We start from the raw sequence: 17,941 nt of genomic DNA on the forward strand, positions 1-17,941 counted from the left end.
TCGCGCCTGTGGTGGAATTTTTGGCGGCATCGTTCGTTCGCGGTAATAGATCTCCTTGCGCGGAAGTGTAAGTTAAGTATGGATTCCGTATCCGGCGACAAGACACAGGCTCGACAACGTCACTCAACATGTGGCTCGTGCAGTAAGGGATCTCTCAATTAACCCTGGAAGCTCTGCCTCGACGCTGCTGGTCAGCCGGTACGGACGTCAGAGCAATTCATGCTGAAAAAGCACTGAGCGCTCCCCTTGTAAAACCGCAAGCAACCAATCTGATCGGCAGCCTCACTTTTTTGGGCCACCTCAGAGACGACCAGGGAAAGAATATTAGCATTCGGAATTAAAGTGGCGCATCCGCTAGCCAAATTGTTTTCCATCTACTCCGTAGATGTGAAAGTCTTCTGGGATCTCATACAGTCTTCCCGTCTCTGATCGCTCTCACCCATCACCCCCTTCTCGGCCGCGAGATTGAACATCCCTGCACCCTTTTGCTTCGCAATAATAACGATCCTTGATATCGCTTTGGTCTTACCGCCGCCCCGGTTCCGCCGATCTGTCGACTTAGTTCCACTCCTTCCGCTGCATATCTGCGCATTCTGCTCTCGTCGCGTAATCGCCCTGCCTTCTCCTGGTTCCTGAATAACCCAACGTCCACGCCTCGTTTCCCACGGTGCGCCTTACTCGCCGCTCTTGCGGAGGCGGTTGGGGCTCTGAATAGTGTACTTGCGTCTCATTATTGCTCATTGTTCGTTTGTCTTTTGTCGTCTGCTCTACCTCCGCCATTTACAACAGGCAAACCTCAAAGGTGTCTACAGCATCGCCCACTACAACTTCTGCGCTGTCTGCGAAACTGATCATGTTGTCTGCTTTCTAGCCAAAGCAATTCGGGTACCATTCCCTTGGTCTTCTTGCTTGCGCATACTCTCCATTTGCGAAAGTCCTGTGACACGGCTCGGTTCTTATATCCGCAATAACTTCGCGATTCAGGTGGATGGAAGATGGATCTCCAGAAGACGAAAGAGGCTAGGAGGAATATGCGTAGCAAGCAGGATGAGAGCTCTGAATATTGTCTGGAGGCCTACGGCAAGAGTAACAATTCTAAGAATCTCCCAAAAAATGATTCTCTCGACCATCCGCACGATTCGCAGAACAATGAATCTTCGGCAGACGACAGTGAAAGGTCACACATGACAAACCAGTCGCTCAGCAATGTGCCGCAATCTACTTCGTCATGCCCGGCAGATGCGCAAGAGGGTCTCCAAAGACGGTCATCAAAAATGCTCGCCATTCCCAGCATTCTGCGGTTAGATGCGAAAAGGCTGAGGTTGCTACGCTCAGCAAAACGCCTGCCTCCAGTGACCAAGGAGACCCTCAGCGAGCTCGATTTGCATCGCATCATGGCCAATATCAATCTCCGCATGGATGCGAACTTCGACCGTGATCTCCATTTCAAGCCAGACTTGGATGGTGAGAAAGGCAGGAGGAAAAGGAGAGAAGCCGCAGAGTACTGGGAATCTATGGCGACAGAGATATTGGTGTACTCTTTTTGTGCATCTAATGGGCTTGAGCTGCGTCAAGAGACTGGATCAGACAACGTCGATGAGCCGACTTTTGAGCCTAGACTACCAGCTATGTTCGAAACTTTGCAGGATGTCCTGAAGACCCTCGTCCCGGAGCGCGACCACCCGAGTGTTATGCAAAACTTGGATGTATCTTTGATGATGCAACAGATTCGGAAGGGTGTTCTGGACCTAGTAGGTTTAGCAACATGGTTAGCGGGACTCTTGAAAACTCATTGCGCGCCTATGAGAGACGAATGGGCGGATCAGATGGTGGAGCAGATCAGTTCAGGATCAGAGGCCCAGGACATGCGCAGGGTCGTCGACGGACTCCGCACACTTTTCGGAATCCTCGAAGCCATGAAACTGGTTAGTATGCTCTTATTATATATATCGATCTCACCGCTGACCTGATCTAGGACGTCGCAAATCACCAAATTCGTGCGTTTAGGATCCTCCTAATTGAAGACACGGTTCCGTTCCTACAAGAGTACTTCATGAAAAGAATGGCAACTCTCGATTTCCCTGTTGAGTCATCGAGGATATGGTATTTGAATCTTCGAAGACGTGAGCTACTGAGTCTTGAAGATCGTTCCAAGATAGACAGCTTCTGGCCTATTGGGGTTCTCTTTCGCGGACTATCGGACATGCTTCTACAATTCGACAGTCCCCGAGCGTTTCCTAAAACATTCCAGTTCGATTCCGGGAGACTGTGGCAATTGCGCGCCGATTTGCAGAACCTGATCAACCTTGACATCTGCTGGTACATCTTCGATGTCTACGTCCAGAGCCAGCAGGGATATATGCCGTCGCAAGCTGAAACGTACGCCACATTCCGATCCCGGATATGGCCTCTATTGGAGGGAAACGACGATGGGTATCGCGAAGCATCACGCTGGCAAGGAAATATATCTAGTGTCGCTCTCGAGATTGCAAGGATGGCATCTGTTGTCTGCCACCGTGATGATATGGTCTGCGACGATGTTATTGCCCCAATAGAACGGGCCTTGGAATGGCACCTGTCGCATGAGTCAAGTGTCTTCCAGCTCTTCCAGACAGCTGCTCGGGAAAAGCTCTTGGAGAGAATTTTCTCATTCGCGAAGAAGTATTTGCATATGTCACCACTGGCGATATGTGAGTCTCAGCGGCCATTGCAATCCCAATATGGAGGGTCAGTCTCTCAACGCCACATGGACATGGATTTCATTGCGATGCGGCTTGCTCATATGGTCGTCCTCCACTGGAGGGTATGGGCTCCTATACTATATACGCGCGATGAAAGCTCCGAATCGCGAACAACAGAGGATAATCCTGACCTCGCACATTTATTCAAAAATGGGTCTACGAGCGCATGTCCTCGGTCATGAGGGACTAGAGGTCAAGACGTCGACTTGCGATACGGATGCTCAGTCTCCTCCCGTCAAGACACATCTGACGCCCGGAGATTCATTTTCTTTTGTTCAAAAAAACAATTCCCTCTTGTTTATTGTTTATCTTTTGTCTCTCTTCGTCTTGCCCTGTCATGCGATTTAGCGTCTTTGCATAGCCTGGAAGTTATTCGGTCGGTTTGGTCACGGGGCATCCAAGCATCTCAGCGTTCTCATACGGTTGTTGGACAGTTTTTATGTTGAGCACTTTCCTGTTTTCCCCAGAATATCGCAGGGCGTGTGCCTCCTGTTCTAATCAGTCTCTTTTTTTTTTTCATTGTACATAAGTCTGTATCATGATTTATTACGCTAAGATATCATAATTGATCTATCTGATTCTGCAGTCTACACTCGCATATCACGTGATTGGACTCTCAAGGCGACGCAACTCTATCCGGCGGAGCTGTTTTCTAATAATATGTATAGACTCATGGCTTATAATAGCTAGAAACTCGTCATTAAGAATGGTTTCAGATGCGCTTCCTATGATCTAATGACATTTCTCCTGCAGATTGAGTCTCATGCGGTCATCGTTTATCCGAGAAAATCCTGCCATGATCCGCACCTCGATCACTTTTATTTATCTCAGAGCATATTTACACCGTCAACAAATACAGCAATAGCAGGCCGCCCACCCGTCTATGTCTCCTTAATTCTGTGAGCACTATACATTCTAAAAGCAATGGCCAAATGTTATCTTTAAACCTGTCTTCTTCCTCGTCTGCGAGTTCCGTGCTGTCATTTAAGGACCTCTCACTTCTATTTTATTCCGGAGCAGATCAGACACCATGCGAGCGTTCACTGAAACTTTAACATCGACTTATCAATGGCTTGGCCATCTAAAGTCCTCGCAACTCAAAAGCATCGCCCAAGCAACGGGTATACCAACAGCCGGACCCAAGCTGGCCTTGGCCTTACGATTGCAGAGAGAACTCCCGCAATGCGAGTATCTGCCAACTGAGCTGACTATGTCGGCGGGCCAGGGTTCATCAATACCCCAATCCGCAGGCCAGAATAGTGTACAGAAAGAAAAGATGACCAGCGGCCAGGGAGAGAGTCTAAGTATTCTCAGTATCGATATGGGGATTCAGAATCTTGCCTTTGCGCATTTGCTAGTTCCGGGTCCTGCGATGAGAAAGGATTCTATTTCCAGTTCTGGTTCTCCTCCTTCAGGGGATCCTGTTCCCACGCTCACTGCATGGCATCGTCTTGCCGTTTCGGCATTTCCAAGGTCGTCTACTCTTGGGTTATCTTCGCTTTCGTTATCTACGTTTCCACTATCGGGGTCTAGGTCCAGGAGGCAGAAACTACCGACAGAAGACAGAACTAGCCTGCTCTCCAGCGACGAGGAAGGAAATACGGCTACGAGATCTACAGAGGACGATGACAAAATGTTATTCACCCCAGATCTCTACGCCGAACATGCTTATACGTTAATAACGTCGCTCCTCGCGACCTACAACCCAACTCACATCCTCATTGAGCGCCAGCGCTTCCGTTCCGGCGGAGCCAGCGCTGTGCAGGAGTGGACGCTCCGCGTAGGTGTCTTTGAAGGGATGCTCTATGCTGTTTTGCACACGCTGGCGCGAGAGCGGGCACATTCGGTATCCGTACAGAGTGTCGAGCCATCGCGTGTAGCGAGGTATTGGTATGGTGATTCGGAGACTGATGCTCTTCAAGAAGAGGAGGATTCAGAGACAACGCAGACGAAGGACGAGACGAGGAAGAAGAAGAAGAAGAAAAGGATGACTTCGAAGGAAGGGAAGAAAGCGAAGATCGACCTCGTGGGCAAATGGCTTTCTGCATGGGAGACAGGGAAGGAAAGCATCAGCGAAGGTGTTCCGAGCACGTCTCTCATGAAGGGACAAAAGATAGATGTCGCACCCGATGACAATGTCAGACGAGTTGTCAATGCATATCTCCGCGGGTGGCAAGGAAAGAAGACGACAAGATCTCGCTCTGCAGTCGGTTCGGACGAGGGATTGGAGAAGGCCGATATTGGCAAGCTGGACGATCTTGCTGATTGTCTTCTTCAGGGAGTGACATGGCTAGATTGGCATGTCGCAAGGGGACAGATTTTGCGTGATGGAGTGGACGCTCCTGTTGTTAAGGATATACTCAATCCTGAAGCGATAAGAAGGGCGTAATGGTTGGATGGGATACTGTTATTTGTAAAATACACAGTTCTATATGTACTATATGAAAAGACATAAAAAACATTTTCCTTCCCTTCCAAATCTCACTTAAAATCTATATCCTCACAAATTTACTTATTGACTAACTAAATAGAGAACCAACCTGGATCCCATGTTATAATACCCCAACTAATATATGCCCATGTCTATCTTTACTCCATACTACATCTATCATGGTCCCTGCCATCATGATCATCATCCAGCACTTCATTTCCTTATCCAAACCACAACCACCACACTACTCCAATTACCACTATATAAAATCTACCTCAACCGCACCGATCCAGCCCCAAGATTCACATATGTACCATAAATAGAATAAATAACCATACCTAGGACCCCGTACCAAAGCATAAGGAGATAACTAAATGACAACAGGGTCCTGAGATTAAGATGTGTTCAATCATCATTACTTACCCACCCGAGCATGAATGATATTCTGAATTATGGATCTACACCCCCCACCCCGCACCGACCAAGGCGCAGCTCACGTTTCAGAAAAAAGCCATCTCTCTTTATATATAAAACAAACAAAGAGAAAAGCAAAAGCAAAACTGCCAAGAGTCAAGAACGAAACAAGGGAAAGAAAAACAGAAGTGGAGAAGGTGGGAAGGAAAGAAAAATGTAATGAAAAATGGATTTCCCTTCATTGTTATTATTATCTGGAAAGCCAGAAAAAGGTGATACAGGAACACGAAACATACGCGGGAAGGTTGACTTCATTCAAAGCGGGTGGAGACAAGAAGAAGAAAATAAAAGGGGACGGATAGATACTACATACTGTTCCCGCGTTCCTGATCCGGACTTTTGGGTAACTCAGTCGGGTTGGGTTTGGGTCTGGAGATTAGTTTACACTCACTATACCATATTATTATTATTACTTTCTGCTTGAGTCGCACGAGGCCTCTAGATGTTACGCCTCGTGTGGGTGCATCTTAAGATTAATGACTAGTTATGGAATGGTTGGGACACTTTGGCTGAAGAGAACCGGGATATAGCGCACTCGAGCTATCATCCCCGACCAGAGGTCAAAAATCGATAGCCAGACTCGAGAGGGAGACTCTTCTCGTTCCCCACATTGTTTATCGCTCGCGGGCCGCATTCTACACGTCCAGTCTGTTTTGGGAAGATTCTGGAATCGAGACTGCGATGGGATCTTCGCTACTACATCGGGGAATGATCTGCGTATACAATTCGGTCGCGTACCAAGATTCTTCGCGCTCGCTGTGGATGCAAAACAGAAGGCTCAAAGGCGTAGTCGCATGCCTTGCCAGATAGAACTGAGATTCTGGCCACTCGGAGACATGCGAATGGAGTCAGAGATCGGGAATGTATCATATGGGATGGATTTTCCGAAGAACGGTCAAGAAGCACAGAATTGAATACAATGTATTTACACACTTCACTGAAGATAAATAGAAAAGGGGGAGTTGGCCACCCTTGACCCTTCTATTTTTGGTTCCGGTACGCCTCTGCCAAGGGAGACTTGTCTGCATCCAAAAATCACGAAACGTACAAACGATGAAACAGGGATCTTGATGGCCATCTTATTTTATTCGTCCCGTACGTGACACAGTATAAAAAAAGGTTGGATAGAATGAAATCTCGTTGGAAGAGAGGAATCCGAAAGGGATCCTGATCTGGTTAAAGAAAAAGGGGGCGGGAGCGCCGACTGAACCACGTTGGAGAACATGCTGTTCATCGCAGCCGGAGTAGCCCGCAGAGAATTGAAAAAAGTACGAAAAGTTTGTGCCATCAAATGGTCCGCAATAAGTACAAATCCAGCGCGCGACTGACGCGAGTGAAATTGATCTCTCAATCATGGATGGTCGATACCGGCGACTTGATCGAAAACAGGCATTTTTCTCCGCTTACATGCGGCGGGCGAAGTTGGACGGGAGAGGCAGCTTGCTCGTCAAGAAGCCAGAGGGAGTCGACGCCTTCCTGAAGGTGGGGAAAGTACCGTTGCCGTAAGGAGGACCCGCCGGCACAGCTGGAACAGCTGGGGCAGAGACAGCAGGCGAGCTGGGGACAGCAGTGGGCTCAGCAACCTGCTTCTGGACCGCGGAGGTGATGTCAGCCTCGTTGACGGCATTGGCGATGCTGTTGGAGGAAGCAGCATCGGTAGCAGTAGCACCAGCAGTCTATAGAACATGTTAGTGCTTAGTCGAGGATAGAATCTATTCGCGTATACGGCACTTACCACTGTGACGGTCTCCTTCTCAGTGACAGTGACAGTGACGCCATTGCAGGATCCGGCGGCGTTAGATCCACCGACGAGGGCGGAGCTAGCAACAGGATAGACGGTAACAATGGAGGTGGTAGTAGAGGTGGTGGAGATAGTGGTGGTGGGCTCGTCATCAGCGACTGCCTCCTGGGTGACACTGGCCTCAGGGGTCTATAGATGAAATTAGGCTCTGCTCTTGATAGCATCACTCCCAAAATATAAAAAAAGCATACCTGAGTAACAACGACGGTGTTGGTAGCGGTGCGCTGGACAGTAGTTGTCACGACAGTGGTAGAGGCACCACCCAGAGTGTAGGTGAGGGTGAGGTCCTCCACCGAAGTTTGAGTAGAGACAGCAGCCTCGGGATCGATCTCACGAGCAGCACCAGTGCTCAGAGGGATGGAGGGAGTGACCTGGGGAGTCTTCTCAGCGGGCGTCGGGATCACGAAGACCGACGAGACACCGTCGTCGGCGGTGCTGTTGAATCCTCTGGCATGGTGGAGGAACTTCCCCGAGCGAGCGTGGAAGGGGTACGAAGCCTCTCCCAGAGCCGCAAGAGATGCCACGAGGGCGACGGAAGCAGAACTTGTGAAGCGCATGTTGGAGATGATGCCTTTGGTGTCTTAAAGCTTGTCCGGAGAAGTATATCTTTAGCGTGCTCGATTCAGGTTAATGAGCGTGGGTGCGAAATCTATTCGCAATAAAGAATGACAGTGAGGAAAAGAACGACAAGAGTCCTCTGGCACAGAGAACAGAACAGAACGAAGCAACGCGACAAGTTGGCGACTTAAAGAAGGAGAAGAGAGAGAGGATGCCAGCAGACGGAGGGGTGGGATAATAAGAAACGGGGGACCCGAAGCCTTAGCAATTTAGCTAAATTGCAGGGTGGGCACGGGGCGGATCAGACCGCCAGCCTTAGCTCGTTCGCTGCCCCTGGCGCCGTTTAATGAAGTCGCTCTTCTTGCGATGCGGATTCGCCAGAGAAAAGGCGCCAAATCGGCCTCGTGCGATTCCTTTGGCTGGATTCTCGTCAGACTTTTTGTTTTCTGCAACGTCGTCGTTTGGCGGGATGTGTTCTAGTGCAATAGTCGGCGTAGTCGGCGTGCTGGCAATCCATCGCTGTCCTTTATAGAAAATGTATGCTCCCTGAGAACGCCTTGAGATCGCTGCCAGGGTCTGTATCGCGTCGTAGAGTATACAGAATGACGCCATATGGAATCTGACTCCCCAGATTCAATAACAGCGCGTCGCGCTTGTGGCATGTTGCTCGCGTCCCCCCTATCTAGGCGAAAGAGCGGACTGAATGATGAATTCACCGCACGAGAGAATTTCCAGCCACGGCGGCGGAAGAGGCGTGGCACCGTCCATCCCATCGCCAGCTGCATAAATCTTATCTGGCATTCCTAGTGGGGGACTCGTCACGTCCCTCACCCGCAAATTATTACTCTAGACGCCACGGACTGTCATTTTGAAGAAAGGGAAAACAAAGCATAGCGGCAGACTGGTATAGCCTTGGAGGGCACGGCGCTTTCCACACCGCGTTCAAAGTTGAGATGAGACCTAGTCGGCTGGGGGCTTCTGGCTTCTGGGCCTTTCCTTGGAAGTTGGGCTAGAGTATCACGATGTATGCACATCAAGCGAAAAAGATCTGGACTCATCTGAGCGTCGGGAAACGCAAATCTTTTGCCATAATCCCATTAGCAGCCGACGCCGGTCCCGAGAAGACTGCACGGATGCCCTGAGCGTCGTGCTCTCGACTAAGAGGCTAACTAAGACTTGCTGGGCGTTTTAGTTTTTGAGTCCTTGGGCCCGTTTCGGATATCGGGAACCTCCCAGGGGTCAAACCATCGTTTCGCAGGGGACCAGGGGCTGTTCAGCTGTAGCACCCGACAACTATATGGGTGGACGTAGGACCACGTCACAAAGAGATCAGAGTCGTGATGGTCGTGGCAGCAAGAAGACTGCTGCTGACCATTTGACAGCTCTGACACGGACCACTGTCTGTACTCCGTACTTCGTCCAACTGCTGATCTCTGCTGGTGGCAGAGAGGAGAGAAGAGTAAGTGGAGAGATCTCTCCTGTGAGTACCGTGCGAACTGGTCTGTTCTCTGCTCGGTAGACTCGGTACGGTAACTTACTTAGTTAGTGTTGCCAGAAAGGAGTGATTTGCGTTGATCGCATACTCTGTGCTTCCAGAATTGCTTGATGCGGCTGACCCTTTTTTTCTAGCCTGAGAAAATTACCCGACTGTGATGCATGACACATAGCAACAGATCTCCCGATGCGCAGATTCCGAGATAGACGTGATCGCCAGGGGCGCTTCTGTAGGAAGTTGAAGAAGAGATGCTGGTTGTCTCGCGGCTCGGAAGCCAGTGGAAGAGGGGCGATGGAGGCTGGTTGCTACCGTCATAGCCGCTGGCTGCCCCATGGATTCCCCTCAACTCCATCTGCTCTCCACGCTTTCTGTATTCGAGCTATCTAGAGCTAGAGCTATCAGATACCTGACGCCGGGCACAGCTCATGACAGATATCGCGGACATGGCTGCCCGCCTGCGCACGCAGTACGCCTCCGCGTTGAAGCAGTTCGCATCGTCCTCCAAAGCATTCGAGGTTGTCGGTAGTGTTCCTGCTGAGCCTGCACCAGTGACTCCGAAGGTGCTCTACGTTCTGGATTCCTCGTTCAATCCGCCCACGTTGGCCCATCTGAGGATAGCAAGTTCGGCCTTGGCTGAGAATCCGGGTCCTTCATCGCGATTACTACTGTTGCTGGCGACGCAAAATGCAGACAAGCCGTCGAAACCCGCGCTGTTCGAGGACCGGCTCGTTATGATGGACCTGTTCGCCCGAGACCTACGTTCCGCTCTGCAGGGCTCTGCTGCATCGTCCACTCCAGATACACTCCCACAGGTTGATATCGGCCTGACGAAGAAGCCGTACTTCATTGACAAGGCTGCGGAGATAGAAACATCGGGCGTCTATCCCAAGTCCCTTGAACAGGTTCATCTAGTGGGATACGATACCCTGATAAGGATCTTCAATCCGAAATACTACCCCCCAACACACACCCTGCAGCCTCTGGAGCCCTTCCTGACCCAGCACAGATTGCGGGTGACGATGCGACCCGATGATGAGTGGGGTGGACGAGCAGAGCAAGAGGATTATCTCCGTCACCTCGCCCAAGGCGGGAGGGAGAGCGAAGGAGCCAAGAAAGAATGGGCGCAACGGATACAGCTCGTGGATGGCAAAGGAACGGACGATCGAGCTGTGAGCTCTACCAGGGCCAGACAGGCCGCAAAGTCCCAAGTCAATGATTTAGACTTCCTAGTGACAGCCAATGTCCGTGATTACATCGTATCGCACGAGCTGTACAAGAATGATTGACTGGAGCCGGGAAACTCTCTGTATGAAGCAGTCAAGCTCAGATCAGATAAATGCCGACTATGAATTAACTATGCAGCACGATGATATGTCACCAATTGGGCATTTGGCGCCCTCGCGATGGGGCGATCAGAACTCTACCACGCATAAGACTGCCCGCCTGTTGTTTGCAGTAAGCTATACTGGTACATAACTGATAATGATGGGCTATGAATGAAACTGTGTGATAGATACGTATCTATACGCCTATATATTGGAACCTCATACAAACAGGACGTGATGACCAGTGGACCTCTAGAAACACCATGCATTCCCAGGAAACGCCTAACCAGCTTTGCTCCTCCCCCCAATTAGTGTCATGACTTTAGTCTTCTTCTTCTTCATCCTCTCTCTTGCCTAGCGTATAGGCCAGTCCGCCCGAGACCATGTTGACAAAGCAGAGACCCATTGTTGCGCCCCGAATGATGCCTCGTGCACCCCACTTCTTCATGAAAGGCTGCTTTCGTCGGCCAGCAAGGAGAAGGTATAGACCGGACCATGCAGCACTGATTCCAGCACTGTCTGTTTTGAAACCATTGACACTGGCGTAACTCGTGAACAGAAGGACCGGGGGAAAGAGCATCGGGAGCGCCTGGAAGGGTCGCATATACTGCGCTGTGATGAGCGACGCCAGCAGCGTGGGTGGGAATGGATTTTCTGGGATATTGTTAGCGATTAACCAGCCAAGGGCTGTCTACAAGAAGCCGGAAGCTGTATAATGGCAAGTTGAGCTGCGCACCTCCCCATGCTCTGGCCTTCTGCACGAGCGACTTCTTCGCTGCTTCGGCCGTAGACTCCGAGCTAGCCATTGTTCTGGGCAGCGGATACTTTCACTGAAGATTGGTTGTTGGCGGTAATTGCGGAGAGAGAAAATAAAACTAAGTGACGGGTAGGAGATGTAGATAATGCGATCCTCAGCAATCGTAATCTGCGGACAAAGCAGAGTGCTGAAGACTTGTTCACGAGCTCTCCCAGTTCAAGAGTTCCGCAGCCGGCAGCTCCCCAAGAATTTGTGTCCTGAGCGGTGCACAGGGCTGCCCGAAGCTAGCGTCGGCCATCAAGGCTCCCCAAGACACCACGTTGGTTTGTTATCCTTCTCCAGATTTCCAGGTCTGACAGCCAAAGAAATACAGTCCAACCTAACACTCTACCACCAGAGACCAGCTTGATAGGAGACCCCGGAGGATACAGACAGACACCGCTGCCCTTTCTCGTTTGACGTCTTGCCTTATCTTTCCGTCCCCCGGGGCGGCATCAGCTTCTCCCCGCCGCCACCAGTGGTCACCACGCCGGCCAATCCATCGAATACCGTCGAGTTGAAGCGAGATTGACCGTCTGATATCAGTTGAATCCTGGCGCAATGCCTTCTGCCACGGCATCCGGCGCGGACACCGGGTCCGGTGCGAGGTCTCGCGACCACAATCAAGGGAATCAGGAGCGTAAATACACCCCCGAGCAGAAGGCCGCCGTGCTACGGGTACGGAAATGCTCTACGCACGCATACTACGAGATTCTGGCGCTGGAGAAGACCGCATCGGACGGAGAGATTAAGAAGGCATACCGGAAGTTGAGTCTGTTGACACATCCGGATAAAAACGGCTATGAGGGAGCAGATGAGGCTTTCAAGAGTATGTTGCGTCGTCGCCCGCATGTGCAATCGAAGGATCCTCTGCTGACAGATGGGAACAATAGTGGTGTCACGAGCATTCCAAGTGCTGTCAGATCCCGAGAAGAAGTCTAGATATGACAAATTTGGCGGCGATCCAGATAGCAGATTCAATCCTGGTGCTTCTTCCAGCGGTCCTTCGCCGTTCAGTGGATTTTCTTCTGGCGGAGGCTTCCCTCGGTCGACGCCAGCTGGATCGGCCTTCTTCGAGGAGGAGATCTCCCCGGAGGAGCTCTTCAACCGATTCTTCAATGGTGGCTTTGGTGGCATGGGCGGAGGCTTCAGTCCTTTCGGTATGGAGATCAGACTGTCACATGTTTGTGGGAAAGTTTGCTGACATTCACCAAGGAGGACCTCAGTTTGTCTTCAATATGGGAGGAGGACCGGGATTCCGTGTACATCAGTTTGGCGGTACGCGGCCGCGGAGAAGGCCGCGGGAGGCCGCTGCTGCTTCAGAGCCACCGCCATCGGGATGGGCGTATCTGCAGCAACTGCTTCCTCTTATTCTGTTGTTTGTCCTGCCACTGCTCTCGTCACTTTTCTCCGGTTCTTCTACCCCTTCAGGTCCTACCTATCGCTTTGATGCTGCTGTGCCACCCCACACGATGCAGCGAACCACGCCGAAACTCAAGGTGGACTACTTTCTCAACCCCGTGGATGTCGAAGATTACAGCGCTCGAAAATTCCACCAGCTGGATCAACGAGTGGAAGTGGATTATGTCTCGAAACTGCGGCATGAATGTGAAGCTGAGGTGCAACATCGGGAGCGCATGATCCAAGATGCGCAGGGCTGGTTCTTTCCGGATGTTGAGAAGATGAAGGAGGCGCGAGCGATGGAGCTGAAGAGCTGTCGGCGGTTAGACTCGCTGAAGGGCCGATTGAACTACTAATGGCATAATGCAACCCATTATTATTTGATTATTCATGTCTACTTATGTTGTCTGTTAGATATTTCATGTCACTCACGGACTGGCGTAATAATGGGGAGGTTGTATGAATCATGTGGATTGCCCAGGCCCCTTTTTGGAAGGGGGGAGGTTCCTCCATTGTATGTACACAAAGCAATGACTGCTGTTTTTCTTTTGAAATAAGGATACAACCTGTAGCCAGAGTGACTGTATTATTATCTATTATCACGGCTTTGAGCTTCCGGGCGGCGCAGAATTGGTCGTCCTGGGGCAAAAGGAACCAACTGCCACGGCCTCAGGCTGCCCGCCTCCAACTCTTGCAGCGGCCGGAGAAACGTCCAACGCCGCCGATTAGTTAATGCGGAACCTCAACGATCATGGCCGAATGTCGCCTGCGAGTTCTCAGCTGATTATTATACCTTCATCTTCCCTTGGGTGGCTCGTACCATCCAGTTTGACCCTGGACATAATCACTGAGCACCGGTTGCCTTCGTGAGAGGAAGCGTGACCGATCGCCTCTGGCTTAATTACTGATAGACCATGTCCGATACACTCTCTGACGCGGACAAGGTCAGTTCTCTAATCTATGCAACCAGCTTTCCCCGGATTCTCCAGTACTGATCTCGGCCTAGATCCGCAACAAGCGTCTTGCGAAGCTCGCCTCACAGGCGCCGCCGTCGCAGTCTTCGTCGCAAGCTGCTGGAGCTTCAGAGCAGTCCTCCACAACGCCGTCAGAGGCGCCCTCAACACCGCAAGAGCCGCAAGCCCCACGGCCCCAGATAAATGTTCACAGTGCGCCCCCGTCACTGTCGCCATCGCCGCGACCCGATATCCAGCAGTCAGATGGCAAGCGCATCAAGATAACACCTGCTCCTGGGATTTCGACGGTACCTGAGCGGCCGCAGTCGACTTCGATCCCTCCCAAGCGGCAAACACCGAAACCCGAAGAGTCTCTGGAGGCGTTTGAGGACCGTACGCTGAGCGCGATCTTCAAGCTATCACTGAAGGAGGACCGGCAGCAGGACATTCATGGCCAGAAGCTCATCTACTTGCCCGGGTTACGGGCGGAGCTAGAGGAACAGGGACGAGACCTGCGGATAGATGTGTCCGTTCTGGACCAGGCTCTCCTCGAAGCAGCCTCAAACCTCGACAGGCAAAAGCCCTTGGATTATCTGCTACCATGCTGGAAGAGGGTGTCGAGGCTCTACAAGGGTTTTAAGAAGTCGCGTGATGATGATCCCAAATTTGACGTCATTCGGGAGGCCAGGCGCCTTTGCATGAGTTATTGTATCTTTGCGATTACCATGCCGGAGATGTTTGGGTATGTTCTATTGACTTCTTATAGTTTATTGGTGGTCGCGATGAGGTTGCTGACGGGTGCCTTTTGTACGCGATAGACTTGATCCCCCTGACCAGTCGCCGCTCAAGCCCTACCTTCTCTTGGATCCAGAGGAGGACCGAGGTATTGACATGGATTTCCTCGTGGAGGCTGTACGCCGGTTCCCTGAAGATGAGAGCATCAAACCAGCTTTCATATCCGCCGTGGAGGCGCTGAGCCAGGATCTTGCTGAGAAAAACATCAACGATGACTACAAGCCTTATGTCATGGTAAGCTAAGACAAGACACCTTGGTGCTCTATTCGTGTGCGCTTTCTCACATGCTCGCAGGCTCTACGGAATCTTGTCCGACATGCTGCTATCGCATCTGCTATTACAGAGTCTTCTATCTTTAATGCAACCCAGGATCCCCCCACGTTTGAGACGAAAACATTGTTGGGACCGTGGTTTCGGCTATCCCCTCTTCATGGTAGTGTCACGACTTCATATTTTTCTTCCCCGAAGACTAGGGACCAGGGCTATATTCTGACAGCTCAGAGGTCGCTGCGCATGACGCAGCAGATGCTTAATTCTGACCTACTAGATGTTATAAATCATCTAATCCGGGCGTCGAAAGATGCCAGAGAGAAAGTTTTGGATTGGTTTGCGACTGCGGTGAACATCAACCACAAGCGACGAGCAATGCAGGTTGATCCGAAGACGGTTTCGTCGGACGGATTTATGTTCAACATTACGACATGCCTTGACCACCTCTGCGAGCCTTTCATGGATGCTGGATTCACTAAGGTAAGAACTGGCGTCTGTATGTATCAGCACGCTTTAATCTGACTTGAGCAGATTGACAGGATCGATGCGGCCTATCTTCACCGGAAACCCCGCGTCAACATGCGGGACGAGACCAAGATTAATGCTGACCAGCATGCCTCAGACGAATTCTATTCTAAGACCGTTGAAGGAACCAACAACTTTATCACTGAGATCTTTTTCTTGACCGTTGCTGCTCATCACTATGGCAGCGAGTCGCTTACGTCTAAGTTGGATCAGCTTGAGAAGGACCTCCGGCAGATGGAGGCCACTATTGCAAAGTTCGAGTTGGAGAGACACAAATGGATACACAACCCGATGCAACTACGTACATTCGAAGAAGCTCTCAAGAAGTACAAGGACAAGTTCGATCTTGGTCTTTCGTTCAAGTACAGCTTGCAGGGTGTCCTATTTGATGATCAGTGGCAAGCCCGCTCCATGCTGTTTATGCGGTATGTGGCAGTATGGTTGCTACGAGTGGCGTCAGGCGTCGACTTTCCGAAGCAGCAGATCAAGCTACCGCTGCCGGAGCAGCAGCCGGACGTCTGGAAGTGCCTTCCGGAGTACTTCCTGGATGACATTGTTAGCAACTTCAAGTTTATCATGTGGGCCATGCCCCAGATCATTACATCTACTGAGGGAGATGAGCTGGTTATGCTCTGCATCACGTTCCTTGAGAGTTCTGAATACGTCAAGAATCCCTATCTGAAAGCCGGACTGGTGTCCATCCTGTTCCGGGGAACATGGCCGCGGCCCGGGGGTGCTAGGGGTGTCCTTGTGGACCTCCTCAATTCCATGCCTTTTGCTAACGAGTACCTTTTGCATGCTCTCATGAAGTTCTATATAGAGGCCGAGTTTACTGGCACGCACACGCAGTTCTTTGACAAGTTCAACATCCGGTACGAGATTTTCCAGATCATCGAATGTATCTGGCCTAATACGCTTTACCGGACGAAGCTGTCGAACCAAGCGCAGCAGAACCTCGACTTCTTCGTGCGCTTCGTCAACCTGCTTCTCAATGACGTTACATTCGTGCTCGATGAATCGTTTGGTGCCTTCATGACCATTCATGACACGCAAGTTCTACTCAACCAGGCGGGAAGCACGATGGATCCAGCTCAGCGTCAGCAGAAAGAGGAGCAGCTTGCGGCAGCGCAGCGGAACGCAAAATCGTATATGCAGCTGACGAACATGACTGTTGCGATGCTTAAGCTTTTTACAGAAGCGTTGGCTGACTCCTTCACGATGCGGGAAATCGTGCAGCGTCTGGCCGATATGCTCGACTACAACTTGGACGCCATGGTGGGCCCTAAGAGCTCCAACCTCCGTGTCGACAATCTGCAGGAATATGGCTTTAGCCCCCGAACACTTCTCAGTGAGATCGTTGACGTGTATCTCAATTTGATGGACAAGGAGAATTTCATTTACGCTGTTGCGCGTGATGGACGCTCGTACAAGCCTGAGAACTTTGAGAAAGCGGCCGAGATCCTCCGCAAATGGAGTTTGAAGTCACCCGAGGAGCTGAAGAAGTGGGAAATACTGCAGAAGAGAGTCCAGGCAGCTAAGAAGGAGGATGAGCAGGCAGAGGAGGACCTGGGAGAAGTCCCAGACGAGTTCTTGGGTATGTTCTTATCACGATTCAGCGCTCTGGAAGTGATTATGCTGACGGTTGTTATTAGACCCTCTCATCTATACGCTGATGGAAGACCCCGTCATCCTCCCCGGCTCCAGAGTGACTATTGACCGAGCAACGATCCGTTCCCACTTGCTAAGCGATCCTCATGATCCGTTCAACCGTATGCCTCTGAAGATCGAGGATGTCACGCCAGGTAAGACCTAACCCACTTCTGTTCGACTTAGCAGAATATGAACTGACGTGATGTCCGTTAAGACACCGAGCTTAAGGCTAAGATTGAGGCCTTCAAGGCGGAGCGCAAGGGAGCGAAGCATCGTCAAACGGCACAGGGAGCCGAAACCATGGACACTTCGTCCGGTTGAGACAGTGACGCACTGCGCGTGGATTGCGTTGGGTAGGGGTTTTGGGGATTGCATATAGTTCGGTGTCGATATCGTGTTTCTATTTGTAACTGACCACTGTTATCAAGACTTGCTACATTGAGACACAGTCTATATTGAAAGAAGCGCCTCGGTTCCGGGTCTGACGAGAGGCCGGCCGTGTCGGGGTGTCATATCACGAGGAAACTTAACATGACCTACATGAGCTAGACTTTGAAGATAGTCGCTATGATGAGAACATATGAAATTGGCTAGACTGTAGAATTCGCATGTGCTGTAGCTATACTCGTACTCGTATATTTCCATTCGCACCAAAGATTTGTTTTTCATCACGTGCTGCAGTGACGCAGTGACACGCCGGCGATGACGATTGATTATTTAAAGGTT

The 17,941-nt window shown here is 50.9% G+C and overlaps 7 protein-coding genes across 7 annotated transcripts; 5 read left to right on the plus strand and 2 right to left on the minus strand.

Annotated features, from left to right (window-relative positions):
• Nucleotides 1-995: 995 nt before the first annotated feature.
• On the plus strand, nt 996-2,923 carry C8Q69DRAFT_441606 (putative camp-mediated signaling protein Sok1; the record flags this gene model as incomplete). The annotated part of the gene is made up of 2 exons (XM_028628762.1): nt 996-1,925; nt 1,976-2,923. The coding sequence occupies 2 exons, from the start codon at nt 996-998 to the stop codon at nt 2,921-2,923; spliced, it is 1,878 nt and encodes a 625-aa protein (XP_028487055.1).
• Nucleotides 2,924-3,409: 486 nt separating this feature from the next.
• Nucleotides 3,410-5,210, plus strand: C8Q69DRAFT_455369 (mitochondrial resolvase Ydc2). The gene has a single exon (XM_028629770.1). It carries the CDS (start codon nt 3,772-3,774, stop codon nt 5,128-5,130), a length of 1,359 nt encoding a protein of 452 aa, XP_028487056.1. The 5' UTR covers nt 3,410-3,771; the 3' UTR covers nt 5,131-5,210.
• Nucleotides 5,211-6,782: 1,572 nt separating this feature from the next.
• On the minus strand, nt 6,783-8,242 carry C8Q69DRAFT_135443 (hypothetical protein). The gene is made up of 3 exons (XM_028625357.1): nt 7,639-8,242; nt 7,382-7,576; nt 6,783-7,322 (listed from the first exon to the last, which is right to left on the minus strand). The coding sequence occupies exons 1-3, from the start codon at nt 8,002-8,004 to the stop codon at nt 7,050-7,052; spliced, it is 834 nt and encodes a 277-aa protein (XP_028487057.1). The 5' UTR covers nt 8,005-8,242; the 3' UTR covers nt 6,783-7,049.
• A 1,701-nt stretch (nt 8,243-9,943) lies between these two features.
• C8Q69DRAFT_504080 (hypothetical protein) lies at nt 9,944-10,786 on the plus strand (the record flags this gene model as incomplete). Its single annotated transcript, XM_028632560.1, has 1 exon — nt 9,944-10,786. The coding sequence occupies one exon, from the start codon at nt 9,944-9,946 to the stop codon at nt 10,784-10,786; it is 843 nt and encodes a 280-aa protein (XP_028487058.1).
• Nucleotides 10,787-10,966: 180 nt separating this feature from the next.
• C8Q69DRAFT_135429 (hypothetical protein) lies at nt 10,967-11,796 on the minus strand. The gene is made up of 2 exons (XM_028625356.1): nt 11,562-11,796; nt 10,967-11,479 (listed from the first exon to the last, which is right to left on the minus strand). Exons 1-2 carry the CDS (start codon nt 11,629-11,631, stop codon nt 11,148-11,150), a joined length of 402 nt encoding a protein of 133 aa, XP_028487059.1. The 5' UTR covers nt 11,632-11,796; the 3' UTR covers nt 10,967-11,147.
• Nucleotides 11,797-12,182: 386 nt separating this feature from the next.
• On the plus strand, nt 12,183-13,378 carry C8Q69DRAFT_504082 (molecular chaperone; the record flags this gene model as incomplete). Its single annotated transcript, XM_028632561.1, has 3 exons — nt 12,183-12,450; nt 12,515-12,781; nt 12,837-13,378. 3 exons carry the CDS (start codon nt 12,183-12,185, stop codon nt 13,376-13,378), a joined length of 1,077 nt encoding a protein of 358 aa, XP_028487060.1.
• Nucleotides 13,379-13,765: 387 nt separating this feature from the next.
• C8Q69DRAFT_455383 (putative ubiquitin fusion degradation protein UfdB) lies at nt 13,766-17,824 on the plus strand. The gene is made up of 7 exons (XM_028629771.1): nt 13,766-13,966; nt 14,029-14,717; nt 14,794-15,004; nt 15,065-15,520; nt 15,572-17,159; nt 17,218-17,367; nt 17,430-17,824. The coding sequence occupies exons 1-7, from the start codon at nt 13,937-13,939 to the stop codon at nt 17,534-17,536; spliced, it is 3,231 nt and encodes a 1,076-aa protein (XP_028487061.1). The 5' UTR covers nt 13,766-13,936; the 3' UTR covers nt 17,537-17,824.
• The last annotated feature ends 117 nt before the right edge of the window (nt 17,825-17,941 follow it).

Source organism: Paecilomyces variotii (assembly GCF_004022145.1).
Source record: "Paecilomyces variotii strain CBS 101075 chromosome Unknown C8Q69scaffold_2, whole genome shotgun sequence".
Classification (NCBI taxonomy): domain Eukaryota; kingdom Fungi; phylum Ascomycota; class Eurotiomycetes; order Eurotiales; family Thermoascaceae; genus Paecilomyces; species Paecilomyces variotii.

Excerpts from the sequence above, each read along its gene's own strand:
- C8Q69DRAFT_455369 (XM_028629770.1), top strand. The coding sequence starts at position 3,772 with ATGCGAGCGTTCACTGAAACTTTAACATCGACTTATCAATGGCTTGGC.
- C8Q69DRAFT_135443 (XM_028625357.1), bottom strand. The coding sequence starts at position 8,004 with ATGCGCTTCACAAGTTCTGCTTCCGTCGCCCTCGTGGCATCTCTTGCG. Across the intron at positions 7,577-7,638 it reads ACACCGTCGTTGTTACTCAG|ACCCCTGAGGCCAGTGTCAC; the intron begins GTATGCTTTTTT and ends TTTCATCTATAG. Across the intron at positions 7,323-7,381 it reads AGAAGGAGACCGTCACAGTG|ACTGCTGGTGCTACTGCTAC; the intron begins GTAAGTGCCGTA and ends CATGTTCTATAG.
- C8Q69DRAFT_135429 (XM_028625356.1), bottom strand. The coding sequence starts at position 11,631 with ATGGCTAGCTCGGAGTCTACGGCCGAAGCAGCGAAGAAGTCGCTCGTG. Across the intron at positions 11,480-11,561 it reads GAAGGCCAGAGCATGGGGAG|AAAATCCATTCCCACCCACG; the intron begins GTGCGCAGCTCA and ends ACAATATCCCAG.
- C8Q69DRAFT_455383 (XM_028629771.1), top strand. The coding sequence starts at position 13,937 with ATGTCCGATACACTCTCTGACGCGGACAAG. Across the intron at positions 13,967-14,028 it reads CACTCTCTGACGCGGACAAG|ATCCGCAACAAGCGTCTTGC; the intron begins GTCAGTTCTCTA and ends ATCTCGGCCTAG. Across the intron at positions 15,005-15,064 it reads ACTACAAGCCTTATGTCATG|GCTCTACGGAATCTTGTCCG; the intron begins GTAAGCTAAGAC and ends ACATGCTCGCAG.